This window comes from Chenopodium album, chromosome 27 (assembly GCF_948465745.1).
Source record: "Chenopodium album chromosome 27, dcCheAlbu1.1, whole genome shotgun sequence".
NCBI classification, from domain to species: Eukaryota; Viridiplantae; Streptophyta; class Magnoliopsida; order Caryophyllales; family Amaranthaceae; genus Chenopodium; species Chenopodium album.
The window spans coordinates 32,000,570-32,019,332 of NC_137860.1; the positions used below are offsets into that span (position 1 = coordinate 32,000,570).

The 18,763-nt window shown below is 33.5% G+C and overlaps 2 protein-coding genes across 2 annotated transcripts; both read right to left on the bottom strand.

Annotated features, from left to right (window-relative positions):
* Nucleotides 1–605: 605 nt before the first annotated feature.
* Nucleotides 606–6,026, bottom strand: LOC145619325 (putative disease resistance protein At1g50180). The gene is made up of 4 exons (XM_081673999.1): nt 5,902–6,026; nt 3,694–4,718; nt 1,098–2,930; nt 606–976 (listed from the first exon to the last, which is right to left on the bottom strand). Exons 2-4 carry the CDS (start codon nt 4,715–4,717, stop codon nt 921–923), a joined length of 2,913 nt encoding a protein of 970 aa, XP_081530125.1. The 5' UTR covers nt 4,718; nt 5,902–6,026; the 3' UTR covers nt 606–920.
* Nucleotides 6,027–7,430: 1,404 nt separating this feature from the next.
* Nucleotides 7,431–10,909, bottom strand: LOC145619339 (thioredoxin domain-containing protein 9 homolog). The gene is made up of 4 exons (XM_081674015.1): nt 10,729–10,909; nt 10,370–10,645; nt 8,057–8,215; nt 7,431–7,984 (listed from the first exon to the last, which is right to left on the bottom strand). Exons 1-4 carry the CDS (start codon nt 10,750–10,752, stop codon nt 7,805–7,807), a joined length of 639 nt encoding a protein of 212 aa, XP_081530141.1. The 5' UTR covers nt 10,753–10,909; the 3' UTR covers nt 7,431–7,804.
* Between the last annotated feature and the right edge of the window lie 7,854 nt (nt 10,910–18,763).

An 18,763-nucleotide genomic window follows, 5' to 3' on the forward strand; every position in this document is an offset into this window, starting at 1 on the left:
ATTTTAGGACTAATCCCCAAAATGGTAGTTAGTTGATGTTTTAGGACTTTTTGGGTGGCGCCAAATCTCTACAACTGTATTATGGAGTAAATTTTTTTTTTTAAATAGTATGTGAAATATTTTTTTCTCATTTCATAATTAAGTGAGTAACTATCATTCTTTAATTTGATATCAAAATAAACAAAAAAAAAAGTTTGATTCATCGTGCAACCGAGTGTATATTAACAACTTTTGGTGTAAATATGTGCATCATATGGACTAAAATGCATATCAATGCAGAACTTTAATTATTTATACTTAGAATTTTTTTTTTTTTTTTTTTTTGGCGCATTGGTTTGATCAGCACTAAATTTTAAGAAGGTGAATTATATAGAATTAAGAATTTAAAAGCTGTAGAAAAATATAGTGAAGTATAAAGAATGTAAGAGGAGAAAAATAATACTCCATATACAAAAAAAAAAAAAAAAATAGACGTGAAGATAATATGAAAAGAGAAATATAATAATTCAAGTAAAAAATAATCGGCTATTCGGGCTGGATACAATCGGTGACAATATGGTAGATATAAGCAAACAAACTTCTGTAACATACTCTGTATATTTCTTATTACACACATTACAATATACAGGACATCTTATTATACTGTAATACACAGGTTGATAGGTAACATACCCTTTACTTAATACAGTTCCTTTCTTATTATATACGGAGTATTACACACATTGCAATATAATATACAGTAACATAAAATAATCATATGTTACCAATACCAATACGCCACACATAATCACACTACATTTTATTCATACACAACTCCATAAAATACCTCTTACCTTTATCTAAGCAGGGTCTTATATAGACATATACGTAGTATTCTACTCAAATACAGATCTTCTGAATCACTTCAGTATTCATTAGCTTTACTCCCTGCAACAGCATACACTTTCCTGCATCTCTGGAACTTGACTTGTTGAACCTAATCATAACATAATCAACAACAAATCTCATCAGTAATTAAGTTTCACCACTGCACAAAGGGTCATTATTAATTACATTACTGTCGGGTTTTGCTAAAATAATAATGCAAGTAATATTACCTTCACAGGCCAGCATTTCGTTGGGGAAACACTCATCCTTAAGATCCAGGACGTAAGAAACATTGATACATGGAACATGTTCTACTTTTCGGTATTGAGACCATTTTGTCAAGTCCTTGGGACTGCTCCAGCCAAAGAATGAACATGGCATGAATGAAATCGCCAATTCTTGGAGTTTTGTAACGAATTCCAAGCCATCTGGTAGCATCTCTAGTTTCTGACAACCATTGATCTTCAAGTGAGACAGCTTAGGCATAGCTTTTTTTTCTACTGTCCAAACTTCTAAGCTCTCCAGGCCTTTTAAAGTGAGGTACTTGAGCTCTTTAAAACACCCACTAGAGCATTTCATAGCCTTCCCCGTGTAAGAAGCATGCTTTAAACTAAGCTTCTTCAATGAAGACAGTTTCTCAAGGACTTCCATAGGATCACTCTCAAATTCGGTACTGTGGAAAGATAACCGGATTAAGTTTACAAAAGGTTCAATAACAGTAATTGATTGCTCTACCTTCCCTTTCACCCATAATTTGCAGAGTCTACGATATGCAAGTGATTTAGGATTTTCTTTTAACATATGAAACTGTTGACCATCAAGCTTGAGCGACACACGCTCAAGGTGCTTTAAATTGGAGGTCGGAGATCCAAGGAGGGGCCGGATGCTTTTATCATCAGAAAGAAAATCACAAGAGGAAAATTTTCGAAGGTTGGAAAGCTTTTCGACATCTTCTGCTATACAGTTTTTGCTGAAGTTTGAGAGTGTCTCTAAGTTTTTAAAACCCTTAAGTTGAAGATTAGCTGCTTTGTGGCGGAGGTTGAATAATTTTGAAGGCAAGTACAGATGAAGCAGCCGCTCCAACTTCCACAACACATTCGGTATTCTCACATGAACAAATGAAAGAACACGCAAATCAAGGGTTTGTAAACACCTTAAATTCTTGATTGTTGAAGGCAACGTGGAAACCCAACTACCTCTTATGCTCAAGTACCTCAAATGAATCAAGAATCCAACTTCATTTGGTAAACTGTGCATTTCAATATTTTCGATATCAAGGACTCTCAACAATTTGTACCTGTTAAATGCTTTTCTCAGAAGTAACTTCTTTAAGGGTATCAATACATCATCACTTGATAATGTATTGAAGAATAGCAGAGACCTTATGTGCTTAGCTTTGTCGTAATCACCGAGAAGTTCGTCAGAAGACTTGCCACTATAGTAAATGGCCAGGCGACGAAATTTTTTCTTCTCTAATTTTGAAGCTTTACGGGACTTGGAAGATTTACCTTTGGCTTGATCATCTTCAGAGCCGACTTTAACTATACTAAGCAAATTTCCTTGTGTTGCTTTGGTTATGCATAAATCACGCATTAGGTTATGGACTAGAAATGTTTTTACCTTTCCAGTTAAGCCCCTTGAACCCACCTGCACAAGCGACCTTTCTACCAACTCAGCCAAGCAATGTTCAGCAACATCTTCAAGTGTATCTTCTGAAGTTTCATCATCACTATAGGAAACAAGACCTTCTGCCTCCCACAGCCGAATAATCTTCTTTGCAGATATCTCCAGGTTAGTCGGAAAATAACCCAAGTATAGGAAGCTCGGTTTGAGCTGAAATGGAAGGTCATAATAGCTCAATTCCAGTATTCTTTTCCAACTTGGTACCTGGTGGTGGTCCTCGATCAAGTACGAGCTGATATACTTGTCGACATCTTCCCAATCCTTCATTGTCTTCTTTGTCGCTAATACTCCTCCGAGCACAGAAATTAACAACGGAAGGTCTTTGCAGAATTTGAGTATCTTATCTTTAATGTCATTTACTTTCTCTCGATCCTTTTGCTCTGACAAGAGAAAACATTCAGTTGAAGAAATGGTAAGGCTCTGGCAACAGAAGCTAAAAAGTTAACAATTTATTAGGTAGAGGATGGCTTGGTGCATCAAAGCCCTATACTCCAACTCAAGTTCACATTTTATTATTATGTTAAAATACTACATTATGTTAGCAAATACTTCACATATTCTAAAATTCTAGAAGGCATTACTATTCAACCAAATAAACTTCACATCACCATGTTTTACTTTCAAATGTAATATATAAAGATGGTATAAAAAAATAAGAAATAAAAAAAAATACCTTGAAGACTTCAAGAATTCCAATTCAATAACCTAAACTAGAGTAAATTTAAAGTAAACACACAGGAACATACACAAAGACAAAAGAAAAAAGAAAAAAAAAATGTGAAACATAGTTGTATTGGTCATTTGGTTGCTTGAATCTTCTGTTCGGAATGGTTGTTTACAAAAATTTCTGGCCGGATTAATTGTAGGCTCCAAGTAAAAATTAACCAACATTTGGGCAAAGCAGCCAAAGCAAGTGAACATTGCTCCAGTCTAATTTTGCATTTTGACCAATAAAGTAGAGCAGAGCTAGCTTTTTAAGGCTACTCAAAACCATTTTCCAAACATATTTTCTATACTTGAGTTTAGACCACATGAAAAAGCCGATCAAAAATTTTGCAAAACGACGTATACAAACTAGGAGAGAGTGTGTGTGCTGTGTGGGTATTTGAAGGGGAGTGCAGCTGAGGGGAAACAGGTTCATACCAAATTTATCAAGTAAATTGTGTCCGACTTTCTTGTCTAGGAGCTGCTTGCTATGCTCCTCATCCAAGGATTTTAACGGATAAATACAGGTCTCTTCACTTACATGTGTTGCCACTTCTTCTAGCTGATTTGTGATTAACAACTTACTTCCATTATCAAGGCTTGCAAATGGAATGGATTTCTTCAAACTATCCCAAACCTCATTTCCCCAAACGCCGTCTAGTACAATGAAACATTTGGATTTGCGCAGAACCTTGCGGAGCTCAGTCTTTAGCTCATCATCAGTCATCTGAGAAATCTGCTCCTTCGATTTGGAGGTAAGGCTGCTTAGAAGGTGTTGCAGAACAGCTGAACTCTGGCATGGAGAAGAAACATAAGCCCAGGCAAAGGCATCAAAGTGTTTCCTGATTTTTTGGTAGTCGAAAATTTTCTTAGCCAAAAAGGTCTTTCCAACACCAGCAGCTCCACATATAGAAACAACTTTGCATTCTTTCCCTAACAACTTATCTACAACATTTTGCATCTCTTTTTCCCGTCCAATTATGTTCTCTTCCACAGACCTTTTGAAAGTAATCTTTTTTCTCAATAGCCAAGAGGATGAGCTTTCTCCCATCCTAAGCTTGATGTCATAAGTATGCAGCTTAGAGGTCAGGAAAGAGATCTTCTGCTTCAAAGAGTCAATATCAGATCCAATCTCATGAATCAATCGAGCTTCCCACAAAAAACCTGAATATTTTTTCACCAGGCCCAAAATGTCTCTTCGCCTTGTGCTCTGGGTATCAACTCTGATGAGAAATCTCTCAATTGTGTCCTCAGCTTCATAAGCAAATTCTCTGATCCGAGCAACCCACCTCCGGGCCATGGCATTGTCATATTTGCTTGCATCGGCATCACCCAGAAAGCAATGCATCCAATCAAGTTCATCTCGCAGCTCCTTCACCTTGTCTTCCACATTGGCTAAGTATCTTGCTTCCTCAACAACCAATCTTCCAAGCCACTGTGCAGCTGATTGAATATCAGCCATCCTGCTTTAAGTCGGCCGAATTAGAATTTAAGAAGTGACATAAACCAAAAAAAAAAAAACGGAATGCTATAATTTGAAGGTGGTTGGTCACAATAAATTGAATAAAATTAGGGATCTATAAATAAAACAGATGAACAAAATTAGCAAAATCAGGATAGAATTTATACCACAACAATGTACACATTTTACATGTCAAATATATATGTCATGGAGTATTTGTCAAATTTCTCGCAACATTGAATTAGCATTGTTTTGTATTTCAATATTGCTCTATATTTTCAGTTTGTGGATATTTGTCAGAAAGCTAGTTGACGCGGTGAATATACTGATGGTATATATGAGCAGCCTGCGAATATAATGGAGCATTAGATGCATAGCAAAGCAATATTGGCAGCCTACATCACTGCTCAATTGTGCCTGACTTAGCATCCCACAGCCTGCCTGCATGTGGAAGCTTATAATAGTGCAGGAAAGATCTTTTCCTACCAGTTGACTTGATCAACAATTTGGTGAAAGATTTGAATTTCTAGCTTTACCCTGTATTAGAGATTTGGGTCCTACTAAAAACTACAAAAGCCAGATGAAGATATATATACAAAAGCAATCAAATAGATTAAGGGGTTCTATTAGCTGCACATCATATTGGAGTTAGAGAGTGGTGTTGCCAATAATAGATGTAGCAGCCAATTCACCTAGCTTGATTTATTAGATTCTTTTACAGTTTGTTTGGATAGCAAAGTGGAAAGGACCAAAAAGGGAAGGGAGGGAAGAGGAAGGAAAAAAGTAAGGTCACATTTTTCGCTCCAAATATTTCCAACATTGGAAGGTTATTAAAGTGAGGGAAAATTAATCCTTCCATATCCCTTCCTTCTTACCAAAATGTATCCAAACTACACGAAATTAATGTTAGGAAAGTCGTTAATTTATGAAAAGAAATTCTAGCATTCTATTTTGTTTATTTAAGGGTAGTGATTTATCATTACAACCATCTCTTTGTGCGATTGACATTGAAATCATGCTAATGGGTGCAGCAATTTAGGGTAGTCTAAAGCTTTTCCTGCATTCAACTTATATTTCCTATAATCATGCAAAAGGTAAGGGTGCAGGGGGTAGGGCCAACATAAAACGAAAGCGAGTAAAATTTTCATGTTATCAATTCTAATCAACTGGATGATCATACTTACCTCGCACTGATCTTGGAAGGACTAGGTCACAAGCAGATCCTGTGCTGCTGGGTCATTTTTACAGTTCGCAAAGAACAGTAAGCTTGCAGTAGTGATGTCTTAAAATCCTTTGTTGTTATGTAAAAACACAAAAAAAGAAGAAAGTATTAACATTGAATTAAACCAAATATGTATCAGATTTATACATTGGAGGGAAAAAAAAGAACCTTCCTTTCCTCTCATAGTAAGGAAGCCATGATGCCAAAACACCAAAAAGTAAAGTTCTCTATATATTTATAACACTGAGCTAAGTAAAGAATAAATTCTTTACAATTCCCTGTCCCCAAATAAAATTATCATCTACGAAACTACACCCTCCATCCAACATATCTGTCACATTAATTGCGTAATCATGTAGATAGTGTCATAGTGTAATTTGAACTAAGCCCCTATTTGGTTCATCTTATTTTATAAAATTATTTTATCAGAACTTATCTTGATTTAATTTATCAAGATTTAACTCGTCTAAACTTTATTTTTCGTTATTAAAAAAAGAGAGAGAGAGACTTATTATGTCTGCAATTGTCTGATTTGTGTATGATTTTGTCTGGAAATATAATAACCTATTTTGTCAAAAATTGTTTGAATTTATTTAGTCTAATATACTATTAATCCTAATATTGTATACATTACTATAAAATGGAGTGCAAACAGCAAAGGAATAAGGAAGGAATAATTACATATATCTTAATTGAGAATTCATATCATTTCCAGAGTTACCAGCTTACTGTTAAAGGTAAGCATTTAAAATCAGCAAGCAGAGTAAATAGCAAGGATAAGATGCCAGGACCTTACCTTTCCCCAAGTTTAAAGTATATGAAGTACTTTAATTTTATCATTCATCAAAAAAACTTGCCATTCAAAAGTCATAGAAAGACAGAACCCAATTTGTCCCAATTACAACTTCTTCGCAATGTAAATGTGTTTTCATTCACAAAATGAATTCACAAACTAAAGATTTTAGGAAAAAGAGTTATTCTTTGCTTTGTACAGTATAAGTTTTAAAGAAGGATGTTATTTAAACAAAATAGTGTCATATAAGATCACATTTTCTAACCAAGACTTCTCCATCCAGAATGAATAGTCACTTCCTAAATACTCTGTAGAAATTAGTTGGGCATAGTATGGAAATATTCCTTAACCCTAAATCTTATAAAAAAAATTACTTGTATAACATTGTTTAAAAAACATACAGAAATCGATGGTCTATTAGTCTATTCAGTTTACAGTTATAAATAAAAAAAAATAATAATTAAAAAAAAAAAAAAACAAACAAACAAACAAACAAAAACAAAAATTGAAGCACAATTCAAAATTCAAGGCCCAAAAACACAAACAGAGAATTCCTTTGAATGCATAACAAATATTTTGAGTTGGTCATTGTTACTAATGTATAACATCAGCATTCAAACCATTTCAGAAAATCAATATAGCACTCAAAAGTACAGGCCAACCAGTCAAAAACATAAAATTATCAAAAACTCGTCAACTTGGACTAATAGGTACTTTAATGTTAATAATTAAGGACACATCAATGCGTACATATCACTACCAATAAGTAGCCTATCGATATAAATGTGTGGACTACTTATTATATATGTATATAGCTAACATAGAGGCCAGGCTCTAGGCCATTCGGTTTTGTACTTAGAGAGCAATATATAATCTAAACTCCACTTGATCACGACAAAATCTAAAAGAACTACACCCCCAAAAAATGGAGCCTCTTTCCCCTTCCTCATCCCACACTGCTCTGCTTTCCCCTTTCTCTTCCCTGCATTCACTATCAAATCCAAAATTCCATGAAATCAAGAAGACAAACTAAGTGACCTAGGCCTCCAAACGGCTTGCAGCTCAGATATTTCTAGTCAGAATCTGATGAATCGTGTTTTTCACTTTGTCGCACACTTCTGGTATGTCCCTGGGATCGGGAAGACTTTACTGATGATTCACCCTCAAAGATAATAATCTGATATTTAGCCAATCTCTCCTCCAATTCGTCTGTGCTAAAATCGTCTTTCCCACCAAGCTCATCAAAACCAACCTAAAAATAAACAAAAATTAATACTTTGCAAGAGTTTGTTGTGGCAAGGGATGGTAGAGTTCAGATAAATACCATATAATTTTCAACTTTTGCATTCTTTATAATAGCAAGGGTTGGAAGGACAACAATCTTCAGCTTATCAGCTAAGAATGGACTTTTCTCAGCCTGAATTTTTATAAAGCGTGTCTCAATATGCTGCTTTGCTAAAATACTCAAGTGCTTGTCCATTACCTGCACATGATATAGACATAAATCAATGAAGTACTCCCACTCGTTCAACGCAACTCAAATATTCCTCCCATGATAATATGAAGTACATCCTTCTTAGTATATCTGTTCTGCAATTCATGACATCCTCAACTCAAAGACTACTTCTAAACGAGATTTATAGCTCACATCACCTAGCATACTTTGACCCCATTAGTCCTTAATGCATCATAAACATAAATCACTAGGACCTTTTTCCCCCAATTTTTAAACGTTGCGTCAAAGGAGAGATTACAAGCTCACGAAGGCACAAGTAACCCAAAGTGATGTTTGAAAGTGTACAGCCATTGGAAGAAGTCTGATCCCCTCAAATGAAATAAACGCCTCTCTTGATGTAAAGTGTGTACCTTATTAAATTAAACTTAGGGACAAATCCTATTATCTACAGTCAAGCCTCTGACCTAACATTCGGACGGCAGCAAATATGTCCACAAAGACTGTTATTTCAATACTTCCTAAATACATCAAAAGACAAACAAATCAAGAACTCATTCACATCATCACATGTGCCATGCCTAAAGAAGCTCAAAAGTGTACACCCACAGGGAAAAATCTGACTTCATAAACAAACTGTATGCTTGGTTTTTGTGCAATTCAGCTAAAAAATAACTTCAGCAACTACAAAGAAGAAACAAATGAACCAGAATTAGAAATTTCAAATGTCGGGTCAAAGTTTGGGAAAGCCGGAAAGCATCCACTTTTGACGTGTGCTGTTCATCCCCTCCCAAAATAATGAAAAATAAATAAAAATAAACTAAAAACTGGCCTTCAGATATACCATGGTCAAACCACTGGCTGCTACCATTATCCAACGTTCCAACCACATCACTACACCACTAACTTTAGCAGTATAAACATGCAAACTTCACATTAAGTCCTCATCATCCTAAAATCCAACAATTAGCTTCTTGCCATCTCTGCCAGCAACAAATTGAAAATCTGTGCTCGAAATTCAGATTATTCACTGTTTCACACACCTCTATCAGTAACCCTACTACATTTGACAAAGAAAGAGAGGATATACCACTGGCTAAGGTTATAGAGATTAGTCTTGAAGAATAAGGCCTTGTTCAAAGATCATTTGAAATTTAAAATTATTAAATAAATAACCCTCATCGGGCTAGGCTAGGAATCCATAACAATAAAGCAAAAACCATGCCAGTACCATGAAAGACCTAAGTTAAAAAGCACGGACTCAAAGACTCAAAATAATACACATAATATTAAAGGTATTAATCAAATCAAATTATTAATTTATTAATTAATCCAAATCTGTAGAGTACAACTTGCCATTTAAGAGAACATCTCAACATTAACTTAATTTCTACAAAATAGGAATCTTATGCAGAGACAAGAACTAACACCCTAATTCCAAATTTCCAATATCCATGGAGAAAAACTTCCAATAGGCTTTCACCTATATTATGCTGAAGTTAAGCACTAGTAAAAGAACATCAGGATAATCTTCTCAATGTCCTCTCTCTCTGAGATAACTGATTTTAATACTATTAGTTCCCCCAAAAAAATTGAATGTTTAGTTGTCTCCCCACTTTAAATGACCCAAGCAAGGTTCTATTTCTGCTCTAAATAGCAAGTTGCGTGTAGAACAACGGAGACTTCTTAGATTTAAACCTGACCATTTAATCATCTAAACTCCGATAATTTCACCCCATTCAAATACTCAAATTATCCCACAGAAATGCAAGAAAGCTTTAATCATGGTACTTTAAGTAATTCTGCAAGAAACCAATATCAAAAACACGCATCAATTTGATTTTCTACTATATTCTTCCCTAATTAAGCTAAATAATATAAAAATCAGATTCAATTTCTTCTTCCATGAAATTCGAAATTCCAAACAACCGCGATTCTTCAGCTCAGTATGTTCAAGAGTTACATCTTTCCCCTCTACATCACAATACTTCAAAATCATCCCAAAAACCGTGCATGATAACCACAACAAACAGTAAATTTCACCCTTTTAAACCCTCAATCTCTATTTTCTAGGTTCAATTTCCCTCTAAATCAAACAACTATAAGATCTAATATACTTCCATAAACATAACTTTCACATAAATTAATCCAAAAAATCAATAAAAATCAAAGATAATAGTTTACCTTACAAGGCCAATTCTCGCGATAGAAATGGCAAACGACGCGTTCACTGGCTTTAACAACAGAGAAGAAATCCTTTTCAGAAGGAATCTCAGAATACTCGCCATGCCCAAGAGAGATCCAACGGCTACGCTTCTCCGCCATTTTCTTCATCTGTTGAATCCTCTTCTCCCTCAACACTTCAATATCGTCGCTTTCGAGGCGATCTAGCGCTGCGATTTCATCATCGATCTTGTCCTCCATTGCTTTCGCCACTGTTAGAACTTGCTTCTCCAAAATCTGCAGACATTTGATTAATTGTTTTAGAATTGTGATGAAATTGATTCATAGATTTGATAAAAAGAGGGATGAATTTGACGAACCTGTTGAACATTAGGGTTTTCCATTTTGATTTTTCGATCGATTTGTCGAGAAATTTGGGAATACGCCGGGAATTGCAGGTAGAATGAAGGATTTTGTTTCTGGAAATTGGGAGAAATGAGGAGAGAGAAAATTTAGGTGCGGCAACAGAATTCTAGAAGATAGATTTCTCACTTAGTGCACTTCCTCACAATTGATTCGGCGCTAAAGCTCTTTTAAATTCATTATTGTTAAAGTTGAAGTGAAATTAAGCTGAATAGAACTGACCTAAGTCGGATCAGATCGATTTTTAACACCTCTTCTGAACTCAATAGAGGTGTTAAAAATCGATCCGATCCGACTTAGGCCCGTTCTATTCAGCTTAATTTCACTTCAGCTTTAATTAGTTTAATTGCAAATATCCTTCTCTCATAAACAATTCAATTTAACTCTATTTAGTTTAGTTTAGATCAGTTGAGTTGTTTTCAGTAAATAGAAACAGACCCTTACTTCATAATTAAAAACTGACTTGATTCATAACACGACTTGTATAAGTATAGGGTTGCTCAAGTTCAGATTAAAACTAATAAATTCATGTAAGTTTATTTAAGATCAAATAAGTTTAAATAAGTAAAAATCAGATAAATAGATTACACATTAAACTTAATTCAACTAGATCCGACTCAATCATCCAAGTAGATATCTCCACATGCATATAGTCGATACTCGATATGGGAGTACAGAAATTAAATTATTTTTGCAATCTCTTAGGTCTTGTTCTCTTCACCTTAATTTTGCTGAACTGAAATTATTTTTACTGAACTGAAATTATTTTTGCTGAAGTTAAATTATTTTTACTGAATTTAAATTAATTTTACTGAACTGAAATTATTTTTGCTGAATTGAAATTATTTTTACTGATTTTCTATTATAATTCCTCTTTAAGAAAACTGAATTTAACTAAACTGAACTTATTTTTACTGAACTGAAATTAACTTTACTGAACTGAACTTATTTTCACCAAACTGAAATTATTAAAGGTGAAAAGAACAGGGCCTTACACTATCGTGTATTTATCATTTTACATACATTTTGTCTATAGGAGTAAATCATTGCTAGGCCTATAAAAAGGAAAGCACCCTTTCGCCGTTTTAACTTGGTAGGGGATTTTTTTTTCTTTAAATTAATTTACTTTTTTTTTTCCCTTTACAGGAACTATGATAAAATTTTAAGAGAAAAGTGGTCTAGCTTTCTTCTATATATAAATTGAAAATTTGTCTAAAATAATACAAACTTTGAGCAATCTGCCAAAAACAAGTCATTCTTTTGATTATTTCTAAATAATACAAACTTTAAAGGGCGTCCGCTTTAAACAAGATACTTTACCTATAGCTGATATGACCGGTTAACTATTTTTTTTATAAAATTATTTAACAATATAATATACTTTTAATCAAAACTTTGAGCATGGTTAATTTCCCAGTGAGAGAGAAGGGGATGGGGTCGAATCGGGGCAGGGGAAGAGGAAAGGGGTTGAATCAGGGCAAGGGAAGGGCTGGTCGGTCGGCAAACTGGCACGAGGGGGATGGAGGTAGTATGGGCAGTGATTGGCGGTGGGGGCTGGGTGGGGTCAGTGGCGGTGGCTGGCTAGGGTGTGGTGGTGATGGTTTTTTTTTTAAATTCTTTTTTTTTTAATTTTAAATAAATAATAATAACAACAACAACAATAACAATAATAATAATAATAATAATAATAATAATAATAATGTTTTTTTAAAAAAATAGGAGTAGTTTTAATGGTAAAGGGTGGTTTTTTCTTAATATATTAATAATTAATACTTCGTATTATTTAACTTGTTTTTGAGGAAATAATTTTTGACTATTTATGATTAAGAACATTAAATAAACTATAAAAGATGTAAAAAAAAATTTAAATTGTCAACCAATTAAACGATGACGCATGTGTCATATAACCTGTAAACAAGTTGGTCATAACTTGTTTAAAGCGGACACGTTCCAAAGCTTGTATTATTTAGAATTAATAAAAAAATCGACTTATTTTTGGCGGACCGCTCAAAGTTTATATTATTTTTGACAATTTTTTCTATATAAATTGATTAAAATGATTTTATCCAAATTTAGTAATTGTATAATAGTAATCTAATCATATAAAAATCTTATTAACACGTGGGATATAAGCGAGTTAAATTAATATAGGTATTAAATTAATATACATATACTCCGAAATATTAAAAATTAAATATAGGGAGAGGGGAGGCAGTGATAGTGTGATTGTAAAAGAAACTAATATATCCTCCCTTTGGAGGGTAGTAATAGTTACACTAAAGAAACTAATATATCCTCGTTTTGGAGGTAGTAATAGTTACACAAAGGAGAGGGTAGATAACTATTACCCTCGGGGTTCCATCTCTCTTTTTTATTGATGAGATAATTACGTTATTTAATTTGTAAACACTTTCTCTCATACAAGCTAATACCGTGTTTGCTTATATACAAAGGCATTGACTATTCTTTGTAAAGATTCAAGATGATATACATATTCATGTTACCGAGTATTCCTTTAGCAAGGCATTGAAATACAAGTAAATTTGAAACTAGATATAGAGGAAAAGCAAAGAACATTACTAACACTACAATTCATAAACCATTACTCTGAATGAATAGAACAATAGTTCAGCAACAATATGATGTTTATTAGCACTCACAACGACACCAAATGACAATAATCCCTAAATTAAACGACACTAAATTCTTAAACAACGACACCAAATTAAATGACAATAATCCCTAAAGGGGCCTAAACAACGACACAATAATCACTAGACAAACACACATAGACCATATATCACTACATATATATGGTTCTAATATAAGAATTTACGCTATTCAAAAGCTACTACAAACATAAGTTTGTGTCCTCAAACTACAATCACACCACACCCTAATTAAACAACAAAAAATTAAATATACTTGAAACAATGACAAACAACACGACACAAAATCAACCACGACCCGAGCTTAACAAAGCAATCAACAACGGAGCCTGTCGGTTTTGACAAGGGACAACACCCTTTTGCCATGGATATGGCTGTGCAAAAACGCGTAGTTATCCTCGATTCGATCCACCATCCTTTTGTACATGCACAACCCCATACACATTCCATGCCTAAGGTGCATCATCTGTAATAATAGCAGACCAAACAATTCAATTAGTACCTTGTAAATAATTTTATTAAACAAGAACCAAGTAATATGTAACAAGAATCAAGCCTAAGATATATATCGCGTGACTAATTAAAAATCATGGAACTAACCTTGAGTCTACGTAGGGCAGATTGAGCAACAAAGTTGCCGGTAGGATGTTGAAGAATCTCAAGAAAATTAGTGTCATCATTTTCATCAAAAACCTCACTGATGATAGGTCCGACGAATTCTTCATGACCTTCTCTCAAAAATTTCTCAACAACATGACTACCAAACTTGTTCTTAGTTAGACGAATAAGATGACCATGTAATGCCATTAGAACTTCTTGTGTAATGTGGAAATCTTTCAATCCAATGACATATTGTACAACATAATTTCTGCCAATAATCAAACAAAAACGAAACAAGATTAGACTAAAACATAAATGTCATAAACTAAAATTGAAATTGAAATTAATTTAGAAAACAAACCCATAATCGCTTTCAGATAGCTCCAAGGCATGATGTATAATTTCATTAATGATACGATCACGTTCGGGTGATAGAACAAGTATACAATTTTGCAATACACAACATCCACTTCTATCCATTGCTATCTCCACACAGTGATCGGCTACTTCACTCAGAATAGGCTGTATGCGTCCAAATTGAAAAAATCAAATAAGTAACATAGTAATTTAGTTTGTAACATAAACTTAAACGAATGGTATTAAATAATTAGCCAAAAATAAATAAAAACTAGTCGATTAATTATATTTTTACGTGTGAGAAGTTCATATAAATCAAATATATACTACATGATTATGTTACATACAGTGAACATATATGTTAAGACACTTTAATTATAAAGTTATAAATAAAAAAAAAACACGCAAGAATCATATAATTAAGCCAACATTTAGATGATACACCCGTTTAAGAGAAACAAAATTAAAAACAACAAATCATGTAATTTTACTTCATAAAATCTAAGAATAATATCACCCATATAACAATTAAACCTTTATGTGAATGCCAATAACAATAACAATACCTTTTTAACAAAAAGAATGTAACACGCTAAAATTAGAGGCATTGAAGTAAATAGTACGGAGTAAAAGCAAACTTAAACTAACTGTAATAAAATTCCAATAAGGCAATAACAATATAACACACTTTTTTAGTAACACTAATGCAAATTTAATAACAATAATAATGAAATTAAAGAAGAAATTAATTACCCCACTGATTGCATAAACTTTTGTCAAAGCTTTCAAGACATGAAAACCATTCATATTCTTTGCTAGAGTCACCACACCTCCCCTAATTGCATTCATAACTATCGCCTTCTCTTCTAGACTTTCCGAATCCAAGCAACTCAGTAGCTTCTGTACTCCCCTTGTCCTATTACACCATTAATCATAAACCAAATTAATCAAAACTCAATTATGTAAAAAAAAAAAAAAAAAAAAAAAAAATTATAGACGTACGAACGTACCCAACATTATCAAGGCAAATGCGAAGAAATTCGTGTTGATTAGCAACAAGAGCCTTAAGAATATCGACGATGTCTTGATGATCAAGAATATCCAAGAGCTTATGAAAGAATTCATTACCACAAGAAGTCATCAAGATTAAAGATAAACCCTCTTTAATCTCGGAAATAACCATCTTTAGCCCTTCCATATGCCCTAACTCGAACTTATTTATCATCATTTGACTATATTCTTTATCAATCGCGTAGTTGAGAACTTTTCCCTTGATTTCCTCCCATGACATCATCGACGGAACTAGCCCTCGTGTTCGAGGTACTCCTATCGTTGTTGCTGTCGTTGTCCCCCTCGTGTTCCTCCTTGGATAATAATAATTATTGTTGTAATTAACATTGTTACGACGATTATTATTTTGTTGGAAAGTGTTGTACAAAAGAAGCGTCAACAAATCAGGATTATAGTAATGATTATTATTGTTGAGGACGGGCTGAATCTCGTTTTGAGGCATCACTGAGAAATAATCGAAAGCCGGGACGTAACCCGAACCTAAACCCGAACCCGAACCCGAACCTGTACCCGAACCTGGCAAAGAACCGGGGACGGTGTTGTTGATGAGGTTCGGGTAGTACGGAGCGGGGAGCGTATTAGGGACGACTTCTTGATTAGACGCATTAGCAATAATAAGTTGACGCATTCTATTCAACTGAAGTTGGAGATCATGAAGATAAGAATCATTGTTATTAGGGTAAGGGAGGTTCGGGAATTGGGAAACGGAATCGGAACCTGAAAGCGAAAGCCGAGAGAGTTGATCTTGCAAAGGGAGGTGGTGTGAAGGAGAAGAGGAGGATGATGGAGGGTTGGAAGAAAGAGAAGGACGCCATTGACGGTCCATTGAATTGATTGAGAGAAAAACTCAAAGAAAAGATTATTTGTTAGAGAGAGAAATAGAAGGAAAAGATATAGGGGGAGAAATATTTATAGAGGGTTTAATGAAGATACGAGTGATTAGGGTTTTAGGAAGAATATAATTTAGAGGGGTTAAAAAAAAAAAAAAAAAGATTTAGAATCTTTAAATACGAATAATGTGGTTATTATTTTGGCATGTATTGGTTGATTATTTGTTGATAATTGTTTCCTACTAGTATTTGATAACAAATATGATACGGAGTAACAAATTGATTGGTTTTATACATCTATCTTTTTGGCAGGCTGTATTTTTATTTTTTTTAACAAACAGGCTGTATTATATTATTATTATGACTTTTCGTTCAATAATCTTTAACCACTTTGATTCGTTATGGAGTTCGTATTTATCTAATCACTTAATTAATTATAATTATAATTTATTTTTAATTCTATGATGATATATTTGCATGTTATTTAAAAAAAAATATTTATTTTAATTGTTTTTGTTGAGATTACACATGAGCTATATCTATCGAGTTTAAAAAACAGTTAGTCGGTAACGAATACATTGGTATGTAGCTTATACCGTTACACAAAATCTTAAACAATAGATGTAATTAAGTTAACTTTTTTGGATAGAAGATTTTATTGATTCGCTAATCTGATCCGTTTTATATTTGGTACTGAGTAATTTTGATTAATTAATAATGCTGGCCTATCTAGTACGTAGATCATTAAAATAAATAAAATAACAAAAAATAGAAAGTTATAATTTCCATAAAGTGAAAGCATGAAACGTCATGTGGATTGCTAAATACCGTCAACGTTTTTTATCACACCGCCAACAAAAGTGATGAAGGGACAAAATTATCCTTACTCATCCCCACTTTGCTTTCTCTCTCCTAAGTGCATCAAGTCTCAAATCAACCGTCAACCACCACAAAGCAACCACTATTGCCACCACCACTCACGCCACCACGACCACCACCCACTCCAACACGACCATGACCACCACCACCCACCATCACTGCCCACAACCACCAATTATATAAGAGGTACCAGAATTAATAACTTATTATAGTTCGTAGGTTGGTATTGGAAATTAATTGGTAAACAAGTATCCTAGCCTCCTAGGAAACAAATAACACTTCATATGTTAAACCAATTAATAGTTATCTTAATGAAAAAATGATTCAATTGAATCCATCTACAATATCTTCTTGCTCATAAATCATACTTGTGTAAAATCACTAAAATCGAGGAGGGCATCATTTAAAGTGTGAACTAGTGAGTAGCCCGGGCGTTGCCCCGGGTTGAAACTGTTGTAGACGTGCAATCGATAATATTTTTTAAGTCTTTTATAAATTGTAGTTATGGTCAAACTAAAATTGAGTATTTTTTTTAGTATTTTTTTCCTTAATTGAACCTTGTTGTTTGCAAATATATAATTTTTTTACATATTAATTACATACTTGATAATTGGCTAAGATGGTGAAATGGCTATTGTTGTTATACGAGGTCGAGGGTTCAAAAAAGGGGATTACGTGGCACATCGACGTTCTAAGGAACGCCTTTTAATATATAGTATAGATTATCCCATTATGTCATCAATCTGATAAATAAGAAAGGAAAATAAAAGTAGCGAAAGTATGCATATACCCATATGTGCGCAACCATGTAAGACCTAGGGCTGCATAGATCATTACAAAACAAAATCTATATTAAAAACATTTTTTTAAACCAAACAAGTACAATCTTAATTTTAGCTATACATTCAACTTTGAATAACGTAGATCATGTAGTCTCCATTGTATATCATTGTGTTATTAATTTATTATATGATTGGATTCATGTGAGTCCATTCTACACAATACTTTTCCAGATTATGTAGTCCCCATTGTGTGCGTGACCATTTGCAAATTGCAATTAGTATGTTTTTATCAATTGGTTGAATCAACTAGCCATTATTATTTTTTTTATTAAATGATTAGTAAATTGTTGTTGGAAATAGATGGGAGACTGATTACTGTCCCAAACATAGAGATACACTAATATTTTTACCAAAATTGTTTTATTTGCATTATTTGAATTGAAATACCTTATTTAGGGAAATAGAGATCAATACAATCAAGTATGATACGCTAAACATTACTCCGTATTTCTTTCCTAACTAGCAAGTAGAATATCTTAACATCCCAAAATTGCAAATTGAATTCTAGCCTTAAAATTTAAAATAATTTAAGTCATAATTTGCTTTATATGCAAGAAATTTATTATTAATATGGTAGATATAGTAATTGAATTTGCATCAAAAAGATATATTTATTGAATAGTGTGAAAATAAGAGTGTAATTTGTTAAAGCATAATTTTTGAGCAGGGCATAACTAGTTTTAAATTTCGTCATTATTTTAACCGTTTATGGACAAGGAAGTATAAAAATCAAGTCAATTTAAT

Coding starts and splice junctions, on each gene's coding strand:
- LOC145619339 (XM_081674015.1), bottom strand. CDS start 10,752: ATGGAAAACCCTAATGTTCAACAG. Junction 10,646..10,728: donor AAAACCCTAATGTTCAACAG/GTTCGTCAAATT, acceptor AAATGTCTGCAG/ATTTTGGAGAAGCAAGTTCT. Junction 7,985..8,056: donor CAAAAGTTGAAAATTATATG/GTATTTATCTGA, acceptor GTTTATTTTTAG/GTTGGTTTTGATGAGCTTGG.
- LOC145619325 (XM_081673999.1), bottom strand. CDS start 4,717: ATGGCTGATATTCAATCAGCTGCACAGTGGCTTGGAAGATTGGTTGTT. Junction 2,931..3,693: donor CAATTTACTTGATAAATTTG/GTATGAACCTGT, acceptor TTCTCTTGTCAG/AGCAAAAGGATCGAGAGAAA. Junction 977..1,097: donor CGAAATGCTGGCCTGTGAAG/GTAATATTACTT, acceptor TGTTATGATTAG/GTTCAACAAGTCAAGTTCCA.